The sequence below is a fragment of the Brienomyrus brachyistius genome, chromosome 10 (assembly GCF_023856365.1).
Source record: "Brienomyrus brachyistius isolate T26 chromosome 10, BBRACH_0.4, whole genome shotgun sequence".
Lineage (NCBI taxonomy): Eukaryota > Metazoa > Chordata > Actinopteri > Osteoglossiformes > Mormyridae > Brienomyrus > Brienomyrus brachyistius.
The window spans coordinates 10,340,820-10,363,848 of record NC_064542.1 but is presented as its reverse complement, the minus strand read 5'-3'; the positions used below and the strand labels follow the sequence as shown (position 1 = coordinate 10,363,848).

At 43.6% G+C, this 23,029-nt stretch overlaps 2 protein-coding genes across 2 annotated transcripts in view; both read left to right on the top strand.

Moving 5' to 3' along the window:
• Positions 1 to 23,029, top strand: part of LOC125750609 (phospholipase A and acyltransferase 3-like) — an 86,093-nt gene that overhangs the window by 21,810 nt on the left and 41,254 nt on the right. The gene's annotated exons all lie outside the window — the stretch shown is intronic.
• Positions 9,546 to 22,626, top strand: LOC125750167 (phospholipase A and acyltransferase 4-like). Its single transcript, XM_049027589.1, has 3 exons — positions 9,546 to 9,680; positions 21,712 to 21,820; positions 22,340 to 22,626. Exons 1-3 carry the CDS (start codon positions 9,546 to 9,548, stop codon positions 22,624 to 22,626), a joined length of 531 nt encoding a protein of 176 aa, XP_048883546.1.

Here is a 23,029-nt window from a genome sequence, read left to right as displayed (position 1 = left end):
TGTTCTGAGGTTATATTAATCCACTGACAAACGTTCTGCTGAACACGCCCATTATTAAAATAATAAATAAATTTGATATCAGCCAAATATTTTAAAAGTTAGGTACTGTAGGGGGCTGGTTGTATAAAACGTCTTAGGTTTTCCCCTTAATTAAGTATGACCTGAAAGGTTTAACTTCTCGTTATCTAAGAGATTTATATTTAAGGATGCTGCACGGAATCCCTTAAAAAGTTTCCTTACTGAAAGAAAAAAACCTTAAAGGATTTACTGCATTAAAAGACATATTTTACCCAAATACTATTGTACGGTTTTCAGAGAGACTGGAAGTGTATTTCGCAATGTTTTTAGAATCGGTCTATAGTTACTCTAGCAAACAAAGACAACTATGTGGTGAATCTGTTCTGTTATTATGGTGGCCGCTTTGTTGTTTTGTTTATCGGTGTATAACAGATATTTTATGACGTAAATGAAAGATGCCATCCAAGCAAAACAGGTAAAATGACGTGTTGATGTCTTGAACAATAAAAAATGCTGAACGTTATAGTGGTTTCCAAACGTCACCTACCCGCAGTGGGTTGTTATTTATGTTTCTTTAAGTTTTACATAGATGCCTCATACTGTACTTGTCAGCGCGCGTAAACTCCACTGCCATCCTGTGACGGGGTTCTATGGGATTAAATTAGTGCCAAAAGTCGCGCACGTTTTTTTTTTATTCTGGTCCTTAGATCTAGTGTCATACTTCATCACTTCTATTGTTTGTGAAAAGGTTTACCACGATCAAACAGAGCAGCCACTACATCATCATACATGAACAAGCACCTCACAAAACAAAAACATTTCATTTTCATAATTAAAACTTTTGAATGGTAGGCTTAGTGTGTGGATCAGAGACAAGATCTTGACACCTCATTAACTATAATTTGTTCTGTGAACAGCTCAGATACCACCTTCTCGAAAGTCTTAGCTGCTAGTAAACCGTGGGAAAATAATTTTTTAATTTTCTTACTGCCATCTCGTGGCCAAACGTAGGTACTGCAATTTCGGGAAGAAATCATTTAATTGTTTTCAAACTGCAGTACTTAAATTTTGCCACAAGACGGCAGTATAAAGATCGAAAAAACATTATTTTACTAAACAAAAACAGTTTTTTTACGCAATAAAGCAATTTTAATATTGTTTCACTTTCCAAAAAAGTTTTCATCAATAATTACCATATAAAGCGGCCACAGGACCGTGGGAAAATCATCAATTTAATGTTTAAATTGCAATTATGGGGGGAAATGATAATCTGAATATTCTCATAAGGCCAGCAGAAGGTAGTATGTAAAATTAACAACTATTTTCCTTGTACTGGTTTGTAATTCTGCTGAGGCCCCATGGGATTAATAATTTGCCCCATCTTGTTCTCCATAAAGGCAAGAACAAGCTTTGGGGTCACAGTGAAGAGACTGCTACCTTGAGGCCCCAAGGGTTTTCAGGTCTTGTTCAAAAGCCTGTGGACGTGTGGCTATCCTGCCAATTCCGAGCACGAACCGTCGACCTTCTGATCACAGCCACAGAGTCTTAGTCTGCTGAGCTACACACTCATTATATGTATTTTATTCTTCTGACCCTTATTCTTAAGTTGTTGTAGTGTTTCCATCATATGTAAGAGGGCCTGCCCATCAGAGTAATGTACATCCTGTGACATGTATTGACTATCAAGACAAACTGAAACACGGTGTATTAGGCTGTCAATGAGTACTGGACTAGGGCGAAAATCTGTCTGATAATCTACCTATTAACTAGAAGAGTACAAACTGGAGACGGATCCCCTAATACAGAGGGATTAACGTCTGTGCCACATCCAGAACCATTCAGTGTAGGAGTCTGGTGGTTCTACTGGATACTGACAAGTACCCAGCCCCTTTGTTCCCTCTGATAATCATCAGTCCTCCTCTGAATGCCTTCTCCACTCTATTCCTGAATAGGTAGACATTTAAATATGCTAGCAAGATCAAGGTATTGGGATAACCGTTAGGTTCGCTGTTCAGAGAGTTGCAGTCAAAACCATCATACACAGCGGCCCTTTCTGGATAAGATTACCTCCCTCTGATCTAACAGGTCAAAATCAAAGCAAGGTGCATTGCAATGTCTGACACCCAGCACACTACAGCATATAAAATACAGGTATCCATCAGCTTCCGCATTTGGAACCAGGACCACTTGTTGCAAGTCAATTTGGGCGTATCTCAAGTTATACGAGAGAGGCAAGACATTAAGGACAGTATACACAGTACTGAAATAATAATGTACATATCAAACCACAGCACTTAATAAACAGATACTGCACTTACATTTCACGAAAAAAATAAAGCACAGATTGCACTAAGAAATCCAAAGATGCATGTGATAGCAAACAGTGGGAGCTGAGGGAGAAGCAGTGGTGAAATACTTTATTGTACAGTACAGTAAGTTTCTTTTTATACAATGAAATAGCATACAGGGGGCGGCATGGTGGTGCAGTGGTTAGCACTGTTGCCTCACACCTCTGGGACCCGGGTTTGAGTCTCCGCCTGGGTCACATGGGTGTGGAGTTTGCATGTTCTCCCCATGTCGTCGTGGGGTTTCCTCCGGGTACTCCGGTTTCCCCCCACAGTCCAAAAACATGCTGAGGCTAATTGGAGTTGCTAAATTGCCCGTAGGTGTGCATGTGTGAGTGAATGGTGTGTGAGTGTGAGCTGTGATGGGCTTGTCCCCCATCCTGGGTTGTTCCCTGCCTCGTGCCCATTGATTCCGGGATAGGCTCCGGACCCCCCGTGACCCAGTAGGATAAGCGGTTTGGACAATGGATGGATGGAAATAGCATACAGATTAAGCACCTGTACTGTGCTATCTGCTTATAGTAGCTGTCCATTGTAGATACATCACTGTATGCATACTGTATTAAGAGCTAGATAAGGACAGTGGGTCATTATATGGCTTGCAGTCCTGCTCATTTTCCTGCACCCGTTACACTAAGTGATACCCCCACTAATGTCCTCTTTCATCCACTTTCGGCATCTCTTGATCAGTGTATATTACTTACTATGGACCTTGGACATACATGCGATTGGACACACACACACACACACACACACACACACACACACACACACACACACATACACACTTACACTAATTACCTAATCAACCATCTGTGCAAGCAAGTAAACATTTACCATCTATATAAGTATTACACATTGCATAGAGAGTGTCCAATCTATATTAAAGGTGACTCGAAAGAAGTCAGACTTCAGTAAAGACTGTAAATTTCTCAGCCATAACATAAGCCGTAAATAATTACCAAATGAGTCATCCCCTTTCGGAAACATTTATTGATATTCTTTCATAACACACAGACATGAGTTTTTTTTCAACTGTCAGCATCGGATTCAAATGGGATTCCCATTTCCTTTCTGTGGGATCCAACAGCTGGCTGACCATCAGTCAACATGCCTTCAACCGTGCAGGACAGGACCCAGTCCAGGCCAAACCTCACGGTGCTGGTGTTGATTAAAAAATGTAAGGAACATGCAGCTGCAGCTCACACACAAACACAGTCCACAGCATCCAGAAAAAGGTCAGGCCTTTTTCTTCTTTAGCTGACTCCACCCAGACCGTGCCCCCTTCTGGGTGCCTCGCACTATGCCTTTGAACTGGCCCTGCAGCTTGGCCCATTTCCTGTTTCCCAATGCAAGTCATAAGATTCACCCGTAAATGATATTTTGAATTGGAACGATATTTATTACTATTGTTTAGATTAAATATATAACTGTTTAATGATTGAATATAACTTGATATTGTTGTTTGTGTCGTTTAGTTTGAGGTTCTAGTTTCTGTCTTTATCCGCTTTCGTTTCAGTAGGCAGCTGGTTCATCCCAGGCTCAGGGTCTCTCTGCTCTTCATCAAACCCACACCCCCAGTTTGGGAGCACCCTCTCCCTCTCCTCCCCCCATGGCTGTGATCGTTACTCCTCCTTGAGGAGTAACTGCTCCGCACCCTATCCCAGACCCTATACCTACAGGAGTGCATCACCCAGTGAGCAGCCGCCCTGCCTGTCCCCTCACACAAGCGCACACTGAAATCATGGTCCTAAGCTCTCTGTGTGGGTCACCACGATAGTACAGCACACTGATGATTACCCTCTGACTGAATCAGAATCAGCTTTATTTGGCCAAGTATGTTTACACGTATTGGGAATAGTCAGACATTTAATAAAAATAATTAAGACAAGACATAAACATACAGTTCTGTTGATATGCGATGCATATAACCTCTGCATTCACAGCACTGCTTCAGTTATCGATTGAAGAGCAAATTTCCTAAACTCACTCAGTCCGATAACCTAAAGTAATAAGTCATACTCCTCTTCATACGTTGCAGTAATGGGAATGAAATCTCACTCAGTGTTTATGTAATTGAGCGATGGAATTTCATGAAATTTCCAAAAGTCCACAGAAATCTTCTGAAAAACATTCCTGCGGACTGAGTTTTTGATATTTGCTTTTCAATTAACACAATTTTCTTCAATCTGAGGTTTAACAGAATTCAGCCATATGCTGTTCAAAAAAAACTCCACTGAACAAAAATAGAAAGGAAATCTGTCTGAAAGGAAAATTGACACAGGCTACAGCAGTGAACAAATCAATCAATGTATTGAAGTTAGGCATTAAGTAACTGGAGGCAGTATATACATAACATGATGACATGCCTTTTCTGTACTGACCATATTAAGGACGCTGTAACACTGTCCACCACATACCTGCTTCATTTATTGTTTTATACTTGCAGCTGCTTATTCAGACAGCTCATCTACCTGTCTGTCCATGTTGCCGTCCCATGACAACTAGTCCAGCCTACAGGTGCCGTCCCATTCCGGCATGTTACCCATGAGTCATAGTGGCACCTCCGGGAGCATCTCCAGGTGAGCCCGTGCCTCCCCTCCCCCACCTGCCCCCATGCTGAGTCTCAGGCCCCCGTCTTCCCTCTTGTTCTCGCCTATACCCACATCCTGGCCTGTGTCTGCATCGTCTCACCTCGTTAACAGGTCTTTCACCTTCTTCTGTCCTGATCTATTCAGGCCCATCACTGCATTCTGGGACATGCTTTGATTTATTTCGCGATAGTTACTCTTTGTTTTCCTTTGTACTTTGCACTCTACAAGTAAAATGAATAAAAAATAGGCATTATTTTGATATTGTTTTAGTACAGTGACACTGTAGTATATTTGTTGTTGTTTCCAGGCAACACTGCATGCTGATTTAACGTCTTTAACCCCATTGCTCACACACAGCCAATATCCCAGTTTGTGGTCAGTGAGCTCCTCCTCGCTCACCCCAGTCTCCCAGTCCAGTGGAATGTCCAACAGCTTGGGCTCTCAGTTCCTGCGCAGCTCTACAACTCATTACCCAGGGCTCTCGCACGCGGCCACAGTGCCCCTCTCAGGCTCCCTGCCGTATGACAGCACTGCCCCATCGGAAGTTCATGAAGCCTCACAGTACGACGCCTCTCCCCACGCACGCTTAGCCACCACCTGGACTCCCATCAGTCCTCCTTCACTGTAGGGTGGCGCACTTCCATTATTATTGCAGTTTCTATTGTCGCTCTGTTGCTTTTCCTGGTGCTGGACTTTTGACAGATAAATACAACATTATTTGTTGCATTCAGTGACAAAAGTAAGATTGGTCTGTTTAACACCCTCAGTCTCCACCCTATGAGCCCCTTGTTGGCGGCAGAATCAGGAAGATGTCGGAGAAAGCAGAGGTAAAGTGAATAGTCACCTCGACAATAATGTGGAAACCGCTTATGGTGATCATGCCTGTGTGGGTGAAATGGATCACTACAGTATAAGCGGATGATGATTATAGCCGATTTTTCACTTTTTCTTTATGTCTGGCAGTTTACCATCTAATAGGCATTTTTTTTTCTTTTTATGCACTTTGAGATGTGTCTAGGTTCTTATTTCAGAAGTGGAAAAAAATATTTATTTATTTATTTATTTGTTTGTTTATTTATTAATTTATTTCAAAAATTCAAAATAAAACTCCACAATGGCGGATTGATTTCTTGAAAATCTGTTGAAATTTAGTTGATTTCTGGTGATTTTGATTGTAGATAAACCTTTTGTTCTATAGACAGACATACATAATAATTATGGAGGAGATGCTACCGGTTGACTTTTGAATTAAGTGGCAGTTCCACTGCTCGCCCTGTAGATGGCGGAAAAAGGAATAAGAGAAGACCTGCAGATTAGGGTTGTGAGCTGGCGAAACAGAAAACGCTCCGTCGGACAAAGAACGTTCTGACCATCCGTGTCTGATTGCTACACAACACTAGCGGCCCGTACCGGGATGGCAGTGGCATTTTTTTTTTTACTTATTTTTTCCAAAATCATTTTTATTGATAAAAAATAAATGAGGTACAAGGAACATAGTCCATATATTATACACAAAAAACAGGGGTACATGCACAGATGTGTCAAAGAAAAACAAGGGAAAACTAGTAACTGCAGGCAGTGACTGAAGGGTCCAAAGCGTAGGATGATCGTCCTGGTCGGGCAAACAGTAGAGGAGGAGACTAACAAGTGAATGGCGGACAGAACAGGACTGGTTTGGGTCAGATGGTCTGAGTAGTAGGTAGAAATCAGGATGGAGATTGTTGAGTCTCAGTCTAACAGGTCAGTAGATGTAGGACAGAATGTAGCACTGTGTGGTGCAGTGTTTGAGCCTGATTGAATGCATGGTTTGGGTCTGATGGTCTAAGTAGTAGGTAGAAATGAGGATGGAGATTGTGTAGAACCCACTGATGTAGTGCCTGAGCCTGACTGAATGTATGGTTTAGGTATGATGGTCTGAGTAGTTGGTAGAAATAGGCGCCTTCCTACCTGATGTGGTAAGATTAGATCTTAAGTTAAAGTTTGTTTGTACTGGCTGTGTAAACTTAAGCTGTGTTGCATATTTGTAACAACAGTGCCGAGCTGGGGAACTGCTGCATGTAAGAGCAGTAATATCATGCTTTATCCTGTTGTGGGCTGCTCATTTAGACAGGAGAAAGACTGAAAGTATTGAATGGCATTATTGAAATGGAGACTCCACCTGCTGGGTAATTTATTAAAGAAATTGCAATTGCTGCGGTGTACACAGCCTGAAGTATCATTGAAATTTCTAAAAGTCAAATGGCAGGAAAATGAAAAGGAATTAAAATATGGACTCAGATGAAGGGAAAGGTGATTAATCTTTGAATGTTTTATAAAAAAATAAGGACATTGCAGCTGCATTAGCCAAGGTGGGTCTTAGACATATTTGGATAGTGGCTGTAGCGCCTCCGTCTCACTGATTAGCTCGAAAGGTGGAGGGTCTGTCTGTGGTCCAGTGCTAAATTAGTGGGTCAAATTTTGTGAGGATTGGATGAAGGATGCCTGAGATTTAGCTGTTTGATTGAAATGGGCATGGAGATGGTGTGGCCTGCAGGTGGAATCAGTGCTCCACCTGCTGGGTAATTTAATGGCTTGGGAGCACAGTGCAACTCTGCCAGCTCACTGGTCCAGGATGAAGCAGCTTGGTGTCAAGCTATGAGCTCCATGATGTGATGTGCTAGATCCAGAATGAAAAGGTGAACAACATCTGCTTCTAGACCCTCCACACAAAAGACCTGATCACAGACTCTGATTAGTCTGATGATTTCATCATACTCCGGTGAGAGAGAACTCAGATGCCTGTCTGCAGGAATGGGCCACTTGGCCTTGAGAGCCTTTACTTCACTTAGGAATGAGTCCATTTGGGCCTGTGCAAGCAGAAGCTTCTCAGCAGTCATGTGGCTCTGCCAGAACCCTTAAGAAGTTCCTTCCAGGAGTGGCACTGATTAGCATTGAGACTGGAAGATGTAGGGGCTGCTGAAACTATTCCCCTGAATAAAGACTTCTTCAGTTCACTATGGGCAGGCTCTGAAGTAGAAGTCAGCATAGCTGGCCAGTGGTCAGCAGGCTACAGCAGGAATCCTGGTTCTGCATTCATCTGAGCATCTGCAAGAGCAGCAATAAGCTCTAGGTGTGGCACCGACAAACACTTCTTGGGGGCGACTCAGGACTTAGCTTGGAAACAGCTGACATACACCTCACCAGTATCATCTGAGGTGCAAATGTTGACTACTGACCTGTACGCTTCCAATGAAGCATCTCGACAGACATGCAGGTCCCAAGTAGCACATGGCATGTTCTGGAAGGACCTTAAAGGACCTATACACTCACGTTCATTTCCCTGCAAAGATTCATTTGTTTTGTTCGTCCATATAGCCAATGAGAGTCAGTAAGGCATGTAAAGCTGTGCTGTAAGCCAGCATACGATTGGCTGGGAACTACACCTGGGAATGAACATATAAACCTACAGTGAATGATCAACTGAGTGTCTCTCATTTAGTGATGGGAATTCCGGCTCTTGTTAGTGAGCCAGATCATTCGGCTCGACTCAAAAATAAGAGCTGGCTATTTCAGCTCCCAAATAACTCTTCATTTAGTGCCACTTCTGCTGTTTATAATTCAGCCATATTTAACAATGTTCTGACCTCTGATTGATATATGTGACCCATAACCACAAAATGAGTCTTAAGTAGCACTGGTAGAAATACACCCATAAGACTCATTTCGTGGTGATGGGTCACATATGAGCATATATATCATTTAAATTATTTGATGGGTCCAAGTATCTAACTTGCTAGAGGGGGTTTTGGGAAATAGACCACAGAATGGGAAATGGAGTCGTGAGTGAGTGAGTCGGTGAAGGAGAGATGGACTACTGAACGAGAGAGTCGTACGTCGGTCGTCACTGAAATACACCATCTACTGGTGCAGTATATAGCCTACATGTGCAGTGACTTCCCAGATGCTGCAATTGGATTTTAGAGATGCAACACTTTAACGATTTAAACCAAGGTTTGTTAGTGTTTGGACTCATTGGTTGACTATTTGATGAGCTGTTAGGTTTGCATTTTTAACAAACATCAGTAGCTACGGTATGTTGAGAGACTTAAACTACAGTTCAATAACAAATATTGCTTTTCTCATATGGCTTATTGGTAGCATTTAGCTAACTCCTCAACACTGTTTACCCTAGATAATACGTTATTTTTTGACATATCAGAAGACAAGAGTTTCAGATATATTTTATGCAAACAAAAAGTGCCACTGAACAAGTTGGTTAATGAATCAAAACAAATCATTTAGGTGAACTGAGACAAACAAACTGCATCCAAAAAAATCATTTTGTCCATCACTGGCGCATCCCGAGCAGCCGCCTTTGCTGCCGCCTGCGCATCCCACGCAGCTGCCTCCACTGTCGCCTGCGCAGCCAGTACAGCCGCCTCTGTCTGCGGTTCCCGAGCAGGCGCTCCCTCTGCCTGCGGTTCCCGAGCCTACGCCCGAGGCGCTCCCTCTGCCTGCGGTTCCCGAGCCTACGCCCGAGGCGCTCCCTCTGCCTGCGGCTCCCGCGCCCACGCCCGAGGCGCTCCTTCTGCCTGCAGCTCCCGCGCCCATGCCCGAGGCGCTCCCTCCACCTCTAGTGACTGTACCCCCTGTGACTCCTGATCCTGATCCCACTCCTGTCCCTCCTGCCCTAGTCCCCGAGAAGGTCCTGGACAGTCCAACCGCCGCTCCTCCCTCCTTGGAGGTAGAGGAGCTGGAATGGGACCCCTCGGGGACCCTTCTAATGACTCTTCGGCCCTCACCCCGGCGAGCTTGACCCCTACCAAGGGGCCATATGTCTGTGTCCCACAAGGGGAGAGGACACAGATGTAGGGCTGGGGTCCCTCTCACCCTGCCCCCTGGCTCGCCCTCCCTTGCCTGCGCTGGGGCTCGGTCGGCGCCTGCGGGTCCTGGCCCTCTGGGTCAGCTGTCACCTGTGGGTCCCCTCCACAGCCTCGTCACCCTGCCTCGCTCCCTCCGCCGGCTCCTCGGTGGTCGCCTACGGGTCCTCCCGCTCCAGCTTGTCAGAGGACGTCGCCGCCTGCTGTGGCTCCCCCCCTCTCCTTGCCCTCGCCAGGGTCCCCTCCGACTCCCTTCTCGTCCCCTCTGTCGGTCCCTCGCCCTGCCTCCTCGGCCGTTCCGAGGTCCCCTCCTACTCCGGCCTCCCGGCTGCCTGCAGCCCCTCCGGCTGCCTCCCGTTGCCCGCTGGGGCTCCCTCGGACTCCCCTTAGTTCCCCCTCCTTCTCTCCCTATTTTCCTGTCCCTGTCCCTCCAGTGTTTACTCCTCCTCCTGTCTTTGTCCCTCCGTCTTGTGCTCCTCGTCCCTTCGTTACACCCATCTCTGCTCATTGTCCCCCGGTGTTCCCTCCTAGCACTCCTGGTCCTTTTGTCCCGCCTGTTCCCTCTGTTTCACCCTTTCTGGTCTGTCTGTCTGCGTTCCCAGTCCTTAGTCAGATCCTGTCCTACGTCCTGTCGCTGGCCATGTTTTGTATTTCGGTCTTGTTCCCTGTGTTCCGTTAACAGTTTTGTTCTTTTGTTCCAGGTCCCGTTTCCCTCGTCCCGTCCGTCGCCTCCTCTGAGGTGCGCCCAGAGAAGCGCGCCTTTGGAGGGGGGTTCTGTCATGCCCGGCTCGTACGCTCCTCGTGTTTGCCACGCCCCCTGATTACCCACACGTGCTTCCCTGATCGTCCTCAGCTGTGTCCGATTATTTTGATCAGTCTTGTCCATTTAAGTCCTGGTCTTGCTTGTATCCGTTGTCCGTCATTGTGGTTATGGTGTGGTTCAAAGTTTCCTGCTCCCTGTTCCCTGAATAAACCCCATAGTTTGCCCTGATTCCTGCCTGTGTGTCTAGTCCTTGGCCACCTGCCCGCACGATCGCCGCAAGGTTCCGCATAGATCGTGACAACTGGTTAGTGGAGGCTGGAATGTAGGGAAGGCAGGTTTGGAAATTTTTTACAATTATATCGTCCTCAGCTACAACAGATGCAGGAAGAGAGCGGGCAAGATTGGTACCGACACGACACATCCTGCCAGTCCCAACTTTCAGTCACTACACCCCCAAGGGACAGACAGTTTCTTCCCACGTGACTCTGATGGATCTCCCCCACAGTAACATACATGCTACAACCGAGTGACAGGCCAGGGAATCTTTGCTTCAGTTGTGATGTAAAATTGTAACTCATAGCTCATTGCGTTATACACTTTGCTGTGTATATTGTTACACACTGTTCACTGCACAATCATGCCATCATCTCAATTTTAATACTTTATGTTGCCCTTTACTTGCTAAATTGCCCATAGGTATGCATGTGTGAGTGCATGGTGAGTGAATGTGTCCTGCGATGGGCTGGCCCCCTGTCCTGGGTTGTTCCCTGCCTCCTGCCCATTGCTTCCGGGATAGGCTCCGGACCCCCCACGACCCAGTAGGATAAGTGGTTTGGAAAATGGATGGATGGATGGATGGCAGTGGTACTACTGATTGCCGTAAGCAATTTAGGGATGTCCCTGCAGGTTCTATGTTTGGTTTGGTGCATACGGAGTGACTGCCCATTTGTTCATGCGCAACGTGGTGTTTACTTTACGTTTGGCTAGGGAGTCAGGTTTAGTTCTTGTTTCATTTTTGCTTTTTTGTTACACTTAGGTTTAGCTTAGATTGGGTTGTGCTCAGTAGATGTGTTTTTTTGTTTATTTTGGCCTCTGTCACTCCTGAAGTCTGTTGTACCTACTGTTGTGAAGTGTCTGTGAATAAAATACAAAAAAAAGATCTGTTTGTGTCCCGTGTTCCCTTTTCCCGTTCCCTGGTTGTCTCGTCCACCCCTTACCCAGTCCCTTTTCTTTCTCACGATCCCCAACCCTAGACTTGGGACTGTTACAAGCTGGCCCTTAAGTGTTTTAAGGGGTAACTTTGCTTTACAAAAGTTTTGGTCAAGAGGTGACATGCCATGTTTCAAACAAGGAAAAAAAACAGTTTAGCAGTAACTGTTATTTTGTTATTTAAAGGAGGTGGACATGGTTATTTAGTTACTTTTAATAGTACCTAGTAAGATGCATTTAGAATCAATCAAGCATCAAATACACATTAAAAAACTTTGAAGAATAATCTCTTAGCTGGCCTAATAGAAACGCCCCCCAGCTGGGAGGGGGGTAACCTGCCTCACGCTTTATTAAGCGAGCGAGTGGGTAGCACAAAATACAGATACATCTGAAAGCTTGAAACAGCCGGCCGGTTTACAAGGAAGGTCTTTTTACAAGAAAGGTCCTTTGGCGACATATGTATAATTGTAATCTTAAACCCGGATCAGTCACCTCCAAACCAGGAAAGAACCGTGTTCAGTCCATGTGTACATACACAGGGCCTGTGCCTTCACACGTAAGTAAACAACTGTGGGGAGTAATCGGTGCCATGAATCCTGACCCAGTCACAGATATAATCAAAAATGACCAAGTCAGTATTGCTCTTGGACAGCACTTGTTAAACAAAGGTGGACCATCACGCAAGAATCAACAGTATGTGCAAGAGAAGATGAGAGAAATCGGAAGGCTGATTTACAATGCCAGCAAAGTGACCACCTTAAAAAAACTGGAAGATTTCATAAATCCAAAGAACTACATGGACACTGTCAAAGCTGTCAAGTTTACATGTGGGTATGACAGTGAAACAAACAAGTTCTTAATTCCATCACTGGCAAACGAACTTGGAAATGCGTTGGTTAAAGTAAGCAAACTTTTAAAAGCTCAGGGTTTAATCTCAACCAACAAAGAGCTTGTTGAGAATGCCAGTAAGTTTCTACATGTCCATCAGCAAAAGTGGAATGAGATGATCTCAGCTACAGCATTGAGGAACATCAGTGAAGCGAAGTGGAATGTGCCCACTCTCATGCCCTTTACTGAAGATGTCCAAAAAATGCATGCATATATCAATGAAATGCAGGATAACTGGTACAAATCGCTCTATGAAATCCCTCTGTAAAAGCCTGGATTGAGCTTACAAAGGTGTGTATGACCCAGATCATTCTCTTTAAGGGAAGGAGAGGTGGCAAGCATGCCCTTATCTGCATTTTTATCAAGAGACACCTCTGATCCACATCAGGATGTGGACTGGGCTCTGTCTGAAGTGGATAGAAAACTTTACAGACACTTTACACTGATTGTCACAAGGGGGAAACGTGGTCGCCCAGTTCCAATTCTATTGACTCCAAAAATGCTGTGTGCATTAGAACTCCTTGCTAAGCAGAGAGGGGCCTGTGGGGTACTAAAAGACAATCAGTATATGTTTGCGAGACCAGAAGCTATGACACATTTCCGAGGTTCTGATTGCATCCGTGGATTTGCCAAGGTGTGTGGTGCAAAATGTCCTGAATCACTGACATCTACCAGACTGCGAAAGCATGCTGCAACCCTTTCAACTGTGCTGAACATGACAGACACGGAGATGGACCAGCTGGCCACCTTTCTTGGACATGACATTAGAATCCATCGTGAGTTCTATCGACTCCCCGAGAAGACCCTGCAACTTGTAAAAATCAGCAAAGTTCTAATGGCACTCGAGCAGAGAAGATTAGCTGGGTTTCATGGCAAGAACTTGGATGGAATTCAGATAGATCCAGATGTTATTTGACTTGTTTGACTTTGTTTATTTTTCTGCTTGCAATCTATTCTTTTTGTTTAATCACATTGTTAAGCTGTACTTTGTATGACTTCCACAGAAAAAGATCTGGACAGTGATGAGGAAGACTTCCAGGAGAAATGTCAGGCAGGATCATCAGTTATAGATGGTATGTATTGTCACTAGTTTAAGTCAGTAAGTAAGAGAGTAAGTTAGAGTAAACATACTTTCTTGCTATAATTGAAGTCCCAATGCATAGAATGGTATCAGAATTCTTTCATTTGTTATTTAGCTAACTAATGCCAGGGGCATATGGACGTAATGATTGGGACTTGAAAGCTACAATGATTAAAAAAATCAAACATAATTCATTATGTACTTATCGTAATTCATCGTCAATATCAGAAGTCAATCGAAAATATAATGTACACTAAAAAAATGTACTAATTAGTCTTAAAACAAATGAGGAAAAATAATATACAAATTATTATTATTTTGCTTTTTAATTATGTTACTTCATCAACGTTTTTTGGAAATCATGGATGTTATGTTCTCTGGGCTAAAGAAGAAAAAGACTGTCCAGATGCAAAACAGCATCTGTGATGGTATGGGGAGTGTTACTGCCCATGGCATGGGTAACCTCCACATCTGTGAAAGTACAGGGAGTGTTAGTGCCAATGGCATGAGTAACCTCCACATCTGTGAAAGTACAGGGAGTGTTAGTGCCCATGGCATGGGTAACCTCCACATCTGTGGAGGTACAGGGAGTGTTAGTGCCAATGGCATGAGTAACCTCCACATCTGTGAAAGTACAGGGAGTGTTAGTGCCTATGGCATGGGTAACCTCCACATCTGTGAAGGTACAGGGAGTGTTAGTGCCAATGGCATGAGTAACCTCCACATCTGTGAAAGTACAGGGAGTGTTAGTGCCCATGGCATGGGTAACCTCCACATCTGTGAAAGTACAGGGAGTGTTAGTGCCCATGGCATGAGTAACCTCCACATCTGTGAAAGTACAGGGAGTGTTAGTGCCCATGGCATGGGTAACCTCCACATCTGTGAAAGTACAGGGAGTGTTAGTGCCAATGGCATGAGTAACCTCCACATCTGTGAAAGTACAGGGAGTGTTAGTGCCCATGGCATGGGTAACCTCCACATCTGTGAAAGTACAGGGAGTGTAACTGCACATGGCATGGGTAACCTCCACATCTGTGAAAGTACAGGGAGTGTTACTGCACATGGCATGGGTAACCTCCACATCTGTGGAGGTACAGGGAGTGTTAGTGCCAATGGCATGAGTAACCTCCACATCTGTGAAAGTACAGGGAGTGTAACTGCACATGGCATGGGTAACCTCCACATCTGTGAAAGTACAGGGAGTGTTACTGCACATGGCATGGGTAACCTCCACATCTGTGGAGGTACAGGGAGTGTTAGTGCCAATGGCATGAGTAACCTCCACATCTGTGAAAGTACAGGGAGTGTTAGTGCCCATGGCATGGGTAACCTCCACATCTGTGAAGGTACAGGGAGTGTTAGTGCCCATGGCATGAGTAACCTCCACATCTGTGAAAGTACAGGGAGTGTTAGTGCCCATGGCATGGGTAACCTCCACATCTGTGGAGGTACAGGGAGTGTTAGTGCCAATGGCATGAGTAACCTCCACATCTGTGAAGGTACAGGGAGTGTTAGTGCCCATGGCATGAGTAACCTCCAAATCTGTGAAAGTACAGGGAGTGTTAGTGCCCATGGCATGGGTAACCTCCACATCTGTGAAAGTACAGGGAGTCTAGTACCCACACAAAGCCACATGTGCAGAATATGACTTTGGCATTTTCTTGCTAGAATAAGCAGGAATGTCCCTTTAAAAGACATTGCCTAGATGACAGCATATGTTGCTCCAAAATCTGCATGCACCTTTCAGAATTAATTGTGTCTTTACAGGTGTGGAAGTTACCCATGCCATGTGCTTAACATGGGTAACCATCTGTGAAGGTACAGGGAGTGTTAGTGCCCATGGCATGGGTAACCTCCACATCTGTGAAAGTACAGGGAGTGTTAGTGCCCATGGCATGGGTAACCTCCACATCTGTGAAAGTACAGGGAGTGTTAGTGCCCATGGCATGGGTAACCTCCACATCTGTGAAAGTACAGGGAGTGTAACTGCACATGGCATGGGTAACCTCCACATCTGTGAAAGTACAGGGAGTGTTACTGCACATGGCATGGGTAACCTCCACATCTGTGAAGACACAATTAATTCTGAAAGGTGCATGCAGATTTTGGAGCAACATATGCTGTCATCTAGACAATGTCTTTCAAAGGGACATTCCTGCTTATTCTAGCAAGAAAATGCCAAAGTCATATTCTGCACATGTGGCTTTGTGTGGGTACTAGACTCCAGTCTCTTACTTAAAATGTGTGGTACGTTATGAAGCACAAAATCGCAATTCCCCATAAAGTTGGAACATACTCCCTTTCTTAAAGTGGGGGACCATAACCCCAGTCTGCCAATCCAGAGGCACTATCCCTGACCACCACACAGTGTTTCAAATTTGTGTCAACTAAGTCAGTCAAATAACATCCAGGGCCTTAAGGAACTCAGGGTGGATCTCATCCACCTCTGGGACCCTGCCAACGAGGATTTTTTTTAACTACCTCAGTAACCAAATCCCAGCAACCACATGCATGTTCTCTTTCATCATGTCCATACGCCTTCTCAGCTCCATCCTCCTTCTCCCAATATACCCAGCATCTCTCCTCTGCACACGTTCAAGCCAATGCAATTTTTCCTCTCTAGCTTTGTCTGCAAACCCTCCAACTTGAGTTGACCCTCTAATATACTCATTCCTATCCTGTCCATCCTCATCACTCCTAACGCAAATCTTAACATCTTTAATTCTGCCACATCCAGCTTTGCCTCCTGTCTTTTCATGAGTGCCACCGTTGTCAACCCATATAACAGCTGGTCTAACTGCAATTTTGTAAACCTTCGCCTTCATTCTTGCATTTGTACCAGTCTATCACAAATCACTCCTGACACTCATCTTCACCCACTTCACCCGGCCTACACACTCTTCTTCATCTCTGTTGACCTGACCACGTCTGACCATATATTGTATTTTCATCTAACTTGGTTAATTTGTACTGTCAGTGTATGAATTGAACTAGAAATGGCCAAATGTTGTAGCAGCCAAACAAAGTTCTGCTCTGTCTGAAGATCACAATTCTCAGAAACCCATCTGTGCCATTTGATGGGGTTAGTTGGTTGTTGCTACACTCTACAAGCTGCTTGAAGTGGGACTAGCAACAGTAACTGTTCTAATAAATTAAACATTAGTAATAACTAGCCCCTATATCAACCACCTGTCCTGTGTATTTAATGCTTAATTGATTCTAAACCACCTGTCCTGTTCACAGGGTGCTGGAGCAATTTAATGTGAATGATTGGATTACTTCCAGCATTACTCATAATATAGAAGCAACTCAACTTCAAGCAGCTTTAATATAATTTTCTTGTTACCAAAGCTAATATAGCTATAGCAGTACATAGTTGTACTTGTATAATAGTTGTACAGTATTCCAAAAACATCATAATGCTGTGTAAACCATAAATAATAATAGAATGCAATTATTTGCAAATCTATCTCAACCTACGTTCAACTGAATACAATACAAACACAAAATATTTAGTGTTCATACTGATGAACCTGATTTTGATACCTGCAACATGCTTCAAAAAAGTTGGGACAGAGGCATGTTTACCTCTGTTTACCTCACTTTTTCTTTTACCAACACTCAGTGAGCCTTTGGGAAATTAGGACACCAGTTGTTGAAGTTCTGAACAAGAAATTCTTTCCTATTCATACTGTACTTGATACACAACATTTTGCTCTTCATAATTTTCCACACATTTTCAAAGGGTGACAGGTGTGGTCTGCAGGCAGGCCAGTTTAGATCCAGCACTCTTTTACCATGAAGCCACACTGTTGTAACACGTGCAGAATATGGCTTACCATTGTCTTGCTGGAATAAGCAATAACGTCTCTGAAAAAGACATCATATGGATGGCGGCATATTTTGCATTCAACATTAAAGGTACTTTCACATGCCATGAGTGCTAACACACCAAGTGGTAACCACTGTGCTATCCTTGCTTGTGAAGAACTGAGCCTTTCTTTTGTATTCAGTTGAATGTTGGTTGCATTCTGTTTTTATTTATGTTTTACACAGCATCCCAATTTTTTGGAATCAGGGTTGTAATGTCTTATATAATTACTATATATTAAATACTATATATAGTAGAGTAACTAGATGGTTTTATCCAGTGGATCTTTAATGTTAATAAGAAGATAAATACTGTTGTTTCTTCTTAAAATTTGGTCACTGTGCTGAGCTCACTTTTTATAAATGCACAATAATTGAGAATTTTCAGACAACACAATATGTATTATGTGTTATTATGCTTATAGAAAAAGTTTATCCTAATTAACACAGTAATCAATTCAGTCTAAGTGGCAGAATGCACAAATCAGCATTTGACTGACAATGTAATTCTATTCATAGGTAGATAAAAAAGAATTTTACTTTACTTAGATGCTGCATGTATGCTGATATAGAATTCAGCAAATTATATCTGAATTACAGCACACACTTCCTTATGTGCAAAGCAGCCTACAACCTTTGTGTTACTGAGTAACCTACAAAATATGAAAATAGAAAAACACACTTCCTTATCCTTTCAATTACTAATTAGTTTTTCTGACCACTTTAAGGTAAAATGACCCAGAAGAAGAAGACACCCTGGCAGCAGACAGAGGTGCAGGCAGTGGAAAGGCACATAAATCCATTAATCATATCTGGTATTGAACCAGTAAAGAGTGATTGTGAAAGGTGTATAAGAGCTGAACCAGGAGCTCTTAAGCAAAGGAACTGGCAGAACCTGAAATTCTACGTTTATAACCGCATCACGGCCTACAAAAGGGAAATGCTATGTAAATAGTGTTGAAGTTTACGAATTCTCGGGTAGTTTTTGTTTCCATTTGGCATTATATTGTTTTGCTATAAAGTGCAGAAATTCTTTCCTATTCATACTGTACTTGATACACGACATTTTGCTCTTCATAATTTTCCACACATTTTCAAAGGGTGACAGGTGTGGTCTGCAGGCAGGCCAGTTTAGATCCAGCACTCTTTTACCTGCAAGCCACACTGTTGTAACACGTGGAGAATATGGCTTGGTATTGTCTTGCTGGAAAAGGACTGTAAAGGACTGAGCTAAGAATATTATGCTAACATACAACTGCTGCTGGTGTAACGAGGGTAAAATGTTATGTGAATATTCATCAAAATCATAGCAGAAATGTTCATTTCAGGTTTTGCAAAGTGTTTGTAATCCACTACTTTTTTGATTTTTCTTTCTGTTTTGTTTTACATGCGGAGGCACGCAGGTACTTTCACTTTGACCATGGTTCTGGGTATGTCACGTTGACACGCTTTGTCTCATCCTCATTCCTGCTTACGGACAGGAGAGGTGAGCAGCGATTCTGTGCAGTCTTTGGAGAAATAATTTCACAAAGGGATAAAATGTAAAACAGTCAGTGTATACTGCGATAGTCTGTATTGTAATGTACATAAGTGTCAATTGGGTCTGAATTATGGTTGTATATCTTGATCATATATATATGTGTGTGTGTGTGTGTGTGTGTGTGTGTGTGTGTGTGTGTGTGTGTTTTATTGAAGGGGATTTTGGAGGCAGTTAGTTTGAATGCCTAGCTGAATTATTGAGTCAGCATAGTCATGTACCTCAGCTGAGTGCACATAGCTTTGTTTAAAGCACACTTTCCTTTGTTTGCTAGAACTTGTGTGGAGTCGAGTACCTGGGGTGCCAATTTTCATGTGTTTTTCATTTATGTGTGAACAGAGGATTGAAGGAGGGCAGTGTGTAGGCCGAAGTCTTGTAATAAAGCACGGCCCGCTTCTTTATTAAAACCAACACAATGCAATTTCAGTATTAGAGGATTCAAATGAGCAACATTTATTCTTCTATCTAGCAAATTGTAATTGTATTAAAATCTGATCTGAGGCCAAACTGTGAAATGTTCAGTTTAGCTATGTTTGGAATCAATTTAATCTAATTATATAACATATTGGTTTTTGTCATTTTAAAGCTTTTAACCTACTATTACTAGTGGTTTGTATTGTCACTTTATGGAATCACTATTAACCTAAAACCTACAGTTCGATGACCCACAAACTTTTGTATTAATTTATAGATAAAAAAAAATTGTGGGGGAAACAGCTTTCAAAGAGAAAAATACCTTTCATACAAGACAGAAGACGCTCTCAACAGGCAACTGCTGTCAGTTATCATGGGCCAAACGATGGTAAGTTTATGATCTTAATGATGTTCAAACAAGATTAGGTTACATATTTAAGTAGAGGTATGTACTCAGGAATCCTGTCCAACCAGACAGCGTGCAGAGGGACCTTCACAAGCAGCATCTCCGCTCTGAGCGCGCTCATCTTGCCCTGCACCCGTGCACTGGCAGACCAAAATGGACAAAAATCCACAAATAAACAGGAGCTGTGGGAATGGGGGGGGGGGGGGGGGGGGCACACTCGCCCTGGGAAACTGTAAGATGTTTGCTGCAGGAGGGTAGTACTCCCTGTGGGGTATCAGTCACGATTCAGGACAGACAAGATGCAAGGTCTGATGACTGTATTACTCCAGATGCACATTCACAAGCAGGAGTGCGGATAAATTAGCAGTACTATGGCATATCCTACTTCTTTTAAGTTGGATAGTGTCTCGGAGGAAAGTAGGTAGGTAGGTGAACATGTTTGCATGTAACCACGGTTAAGTTAGCCTCATATTCGATATTCAGTTTTCTGGCTTTAATAACTAAAGTAAGGTTTGGCATTTTTAATGACAGAACTGTGATGTCCAGTACACAAACAACGATGCACACCGATGCGCACTAAAGGGTTAATAGCTGTGAAAAAAATATGCCAGGCATGTCCTATAGAGTGTGCATGTACTCCATTTTATACATATTGATAGTTGTCAGGGGTCAGGGTTTTCCAATACTCAGAAGAACCGGCTCTGAACTCCAGCCGTAAGTTCTTAGAGTTCCTTTGTGGAAGAAAAATCCATGATTTTGCAAATCCAATATATGCAACTCCAATACAAATTCAATCAGTAATTTATAATAACACTTATGATAACACTGTTGATTCAAATATGATAAACAAAGCAGCCTACAACCTTTGTGTAAATTTTCAAAATATCAAAATAGAAAAACACAGATACACAGAAGGTGACTTGCATGTTTAGGAGCTGCATGTGATGTTGGCACTGCCCTCTCTGCCATTTCGTATTATAATCTTCCAATATTTGGAATTACCCTAGATGCTGTCCCCCTCTCCTCCTCTGACAGTTCAGTGGTGGCACATTTGAATGGTGCTGGTCCTCCAAGACACTGATTAATGACATCACAGTCCGAGTATGACAATGACATAACCGCCCCTCGGTGGTCAGACTGGCTAAAGCAGCCCCAGTGGGCTCACGAGGGCCATAAAGTCTCTGTCTTGTGTCCATTTGGTGTCGGCCTCTAGTAGCAGCTTCAGTGGCTGCTTACCCATTCTTAGCTGTGTAACCATCAGCCTCTCATTAGCTTTAGAACTGTTTTTTTATAGCTATTTTATAGATGACTGACAGCGCAGGATGTTCCTTGCAAAATCTTACAATACTTACTGTACAATATCATAAAGAAAATGTATGTAAAGCATAAATGGGAAATACTGTCACACAACAATACAGATTTTTGAAGGTTTTGAATCATTATATTTCATGTTGAAGTGTAGCATTAGTGAGCAGGGACTAGTGACAAACTATTTTTTCGGTGTTCTAGGTAGTTATTAATGTTTTACATTATGTATTTTGAATTTGCCATGAGAACATTATGGAGGCCACTTTGCTTGACAGTAATATGTATTATAAAGCTGCTTTTCATGCATATTTATCTGTATAATGTACTGGGTACAGAAATGCCACCAATTCATCAGAATATTAAATAACTGGGATCAATGTTCCTGTTAACGACAGTCTGTGCTTTTCTCATGTGGACAGGATGATGATGAGCCGAAACCCGGTGACCTAATTGAGATTTTTCATGGACCATACCAGCACTGGGCCATATACGCTGGAGATGATTATGTCATCCACCTCACCACAGCAAGTGAGAGCACAGACCATGTTCCTAAGACAACTATTTTTACTTAGTTTACCTTCCATCTAATTTTCATGCTAGATTCATTTTTCGGGGTGGCATGGTGGTGCAGTGGTCAGCACTGTTGCCTCACACCTCTGGGACCCAGGTTCGAGTCTCCGCCTGGGTCACATGTGTGTGGAGTTTGCATGTTCTCCCCATGTCGTCGTGGGGTTTCCTCCGGGTACTCCGGTTTCCCCCCACAGTCCAAAAACATGCTGAGGCTAATTGGAGTCGCTAACTTGCCCATAGGTGTGCATGTGTGAGTGAATGGTGTGTGAGTGTGCCCTGCGATGGGCTGGCCCCCCATCCTGGGTTGTTCCCTGCCTCGTGCCCATTGCTTCCGGGATAGGCTCCGGACCCCCCGCGACCCAGTAGGATAAGCGGTTTGGACAATGGATGGATGGATGGATTCATTTTTCAATGTAGACGCAGTATATTCTCACCTGTTAAATTGATTTCATGACCATTTCCATTTCTCTCACCAAGGCGAGGCTGGTTCCAACAGCACGATGTCTGTCTTGAATGACAAGGGTATTGTAAAAAGGGAAAAGTTGTTGGATGTGGTGGGTGACAATGGATACCGCATCAACAACCTTCTGGATGATAAATATGAGCCCAGGAGTGTCAGCACCATACTGAAAGATGATCGGAGTCGAGTGGGTCAGGAGCTGCCATACAGTGTCATTCAACACAACTGTGAGCATTTTGTGACAGACCTGAGGTACGGCAAGCCAGAGTCCCGACAGGTGGGTGTCTTAGTCAATGCTTTATGAGACAGTAACACTGCTCTGTGTGTGTGTGTGTGTGTGTGTGTGTGTGGGTTTGCATAGATCATATCCATCCATCCAGCCATTTTCCAAACCGCTTATCCTACTGGGTCACGGGGGGTCTGGAGCCTATCCCAGAAGCAATGGGTACGAGGCAGGGAACAACCCAGGATGGGGGGCCAGCCCATCACAGGGCACACTCACACACCATTAACGCACATATTCACACCTACGGGCAATTTAGCCACTCCAATTAGCCTCAGCATGTCTTTGGACTGTGGGGGGAAACCGGAGTACCCGAAGGAAACCCCACGACGACATGGGGAGTACATGCAAACTCCACACACATGTGACCCAGGCGGAGACTCAAACCCGGGTCCCAGAGGTGTGAGGCAACAGTGCACCATAG